The sequence below is a fragment of the Nanorana parkeri genome, unplaced genomic scaffold (genome assembly GCF_000935625.1).
Source record: "Nanorana parkeri isolate BGI_ZX_2015 unplaced genomic scaffold, ASM93562v1 scaffold3309, whole genome shotgun sequence".
Classification (NCBI taxonomy): Eukaryota; Metazoa; Chordata; class Amphibia; order Anura; family Dicroglossidae; genus Nanorana; species Nanorana parkeri.
Genome location: NW_017309577.1, coordinates 25,110 through 27,322, shown reverse-complemented (window position 1 = coordinate 27,322; position 2,213 = coordinate 25,110). Strand labels below are relative to the sequence as shown.

Here is a 2,213-nt window from a genome sequence, read left to right as displayed (position 1 = left end):
TCACGGCTCCCTGCAGGGATTCCCCCCTCCCCGCTCCGATCCTCAAGCGCTGACTGGCGGAACGGACGGGGGAGGAGCCGGTACAGCTGGCTCTGCCTCTAGATAGGCGGAGCCAGCTGTCACTCACGCAGCTGGGCGGATCTCGACATCGATGTTGGGATCCGTCCCGGCCGCGGCGTCTCAGTATACCGCGAGCTGTAGCTCCCTATATACTGAGCCTAGGGTGACGGGAGGAGGTTAGTATATGTCCTCCCGTTACCCTTAGGAGAACTACGGGGAAAAACACTGACCTCAGACTTCTCCTTTAAGCGATTTCCACAAACTAGTCCTAGATTTTTCCAACAGATCCCATAGGGTGAGAAGCACCAGACTTTAGTATTGGCACCGCGAGTCCACACATCCCCCGGAGGGAATGATGAGGTGGATCCACCTGAAAAGTCCCATTGCCCACTTTTGTTTGTGCATTGTAGATAAGGTTGTGGTGCAGTTGACCTGTGGTGGCAAGTCCAACAGCAGACCGCCCTAGGTAACGCCCACATGTGATGCTGGGCCTCCATGATTGACAGAACTGAAATCCAATTAATGAAAGGAGCGGGGCCGGGCACCGTCAGGATGGAGCTAGATGATGAAGGACAGAGGTCAGATAGAAGACTGAAGGGGAGGACGGAGGTCAGATAGAAGACTGAAGGGAAGGACGGAGGTCAGATAGAAGACTGAAGGGAAGGACGGAGGTCAGATAGAAGACTGAAGGGAAGGACGGAGGTCAGATATAAGACTGAAGGGGAGGACGGAGGTCAGATAGAAGACTGAAGGGGAGGACGGAGGTCAGATATAAGACTGAAGGGAAGGACGGAGGTCAGATAGAAGACTGAAGGGAAGGACGGAGGTCAGATAGAAGACTGAAGGGAAGGACGGAGGTCAGATAGAAGACTGAAGGGAAGGACGGAGGTCAGATAGAAGACTGAAGGGAAGGACGGAGGTCAGATAGAAGACTGAAGGGAAGGACGGAGGTCAGATAGAAGACTGAAGGGAAGGACGGAGGTCAGATAGAAGACTGAAGGGAAGGACGGAGGTCAGATAGAAGACTGAAGGGAAGGACGGAGGTCAGATAGAAGACTGAAGGGAAGGACGGAGGTCAGATAGAAGACTGAAGGGAAGGACGGAGGTCAGATAGAAGACTGAAGGGAAGGACGGAGGTCAGATAGAAGACTGAAGGGAAGGACGGAGGTCAGATAGAAGACTGAAGGGAAGGACGGAGGTCAGATAGAAGACTGAAGGGAAGGACGGAGGTCAGATAGAAGACTGAAGGGAAGGACGGAGGTCAGATAGAAGACTGAAGGGAAGGACGGAGGTCAGATAGAAGACTGAAGGGGAGGACGGAGGTCAGATAGAAGACTGAAGGAGGATGGAGGTCAGATAGAAGACTGGTAATAGTTACCCTGGAGGGGGGAGGTTGTTTTGCTTTCCTCCAGACCATTGCTGCTGGACTTGCATTAGGTTGCACTTCCTGCGCGTTGCTGATTGGTATCCGGTGACAGAAAACACGCTGGAGTTCCCTCCGGGAGGAATGCGCTGACATCACGCATGGAGCGGAGGACACTGGGGGGAATTCCCGGGTGATGTCAGTGGGATTCCTCTCCTCTGTGGTTCGGATTGCCAGATGTGCATTGCAATGAGCCGTCTGCGGCCGCGTGATGTAATATTGACCTCGTGTCCTGGGAGGGAAATACGAGGCCGGCACTAATGACACGTACCTGGCTGTTATGTCACCCTCCGGAACAAGCATGCAGGCAGTGAAATCAGAGATCCTAATCTGCATACTCGTTCTGGGTCAATACTCAGGAAGTATTGAAGTCACAGGATGATCATGACAGCCAGGAGAACCAGCGTCATCGGGAGGAGAGGACGGGAAATGGCAGCCTCCACGGCCTCCACGGCAGGTGTCAGCTGAACAGCGTTGGCCAGATATACCATTGGTGAATGGGAGAGTTGGGGGGCAGGGCGGGGACGGGGGTGTTGGTACAATAAATGGAGAATGACCCCCCCCCCCCTATGTTTCTCTCTTTCTGTCTGGACAGCTCCAGGATCGAACTCAGTTCAGTGACCATGACCTGGCAACCCTGAAGAAGTACTGGGACAACGGCATGACCAGCCTGGGCTCCGTGTGCCGAGAGAAGATAGAGGCCGTGGCTTCAGAGCTGAATGTGGACTGC

General features: G+C 54.0%; 1 protein-coding gene across 1 annotated transcript in view; it reads left to right on the top strand.

Annotated features, from left to right (window-relative positions):
* The window catches only part of HDX (highly divergent homeobox), a 38,610-nt gene that overhangs the window by 19,257 nt on the left and 17,140 nt on the right, over positions 1 to 2,213 (top strand). The window contains exon 3 of the mRNA XM_018574876.1: positions 2,079 to 2,213. This exon is cut by the window's right edge and continues 4 nt beyond it. Coding sequence (XP_018430378.1) covers positions 2,079 to 2,213 — 135 coding nt within the window. The remainder of the gene's footprint in view (positions 1 to 2,078) is intronic.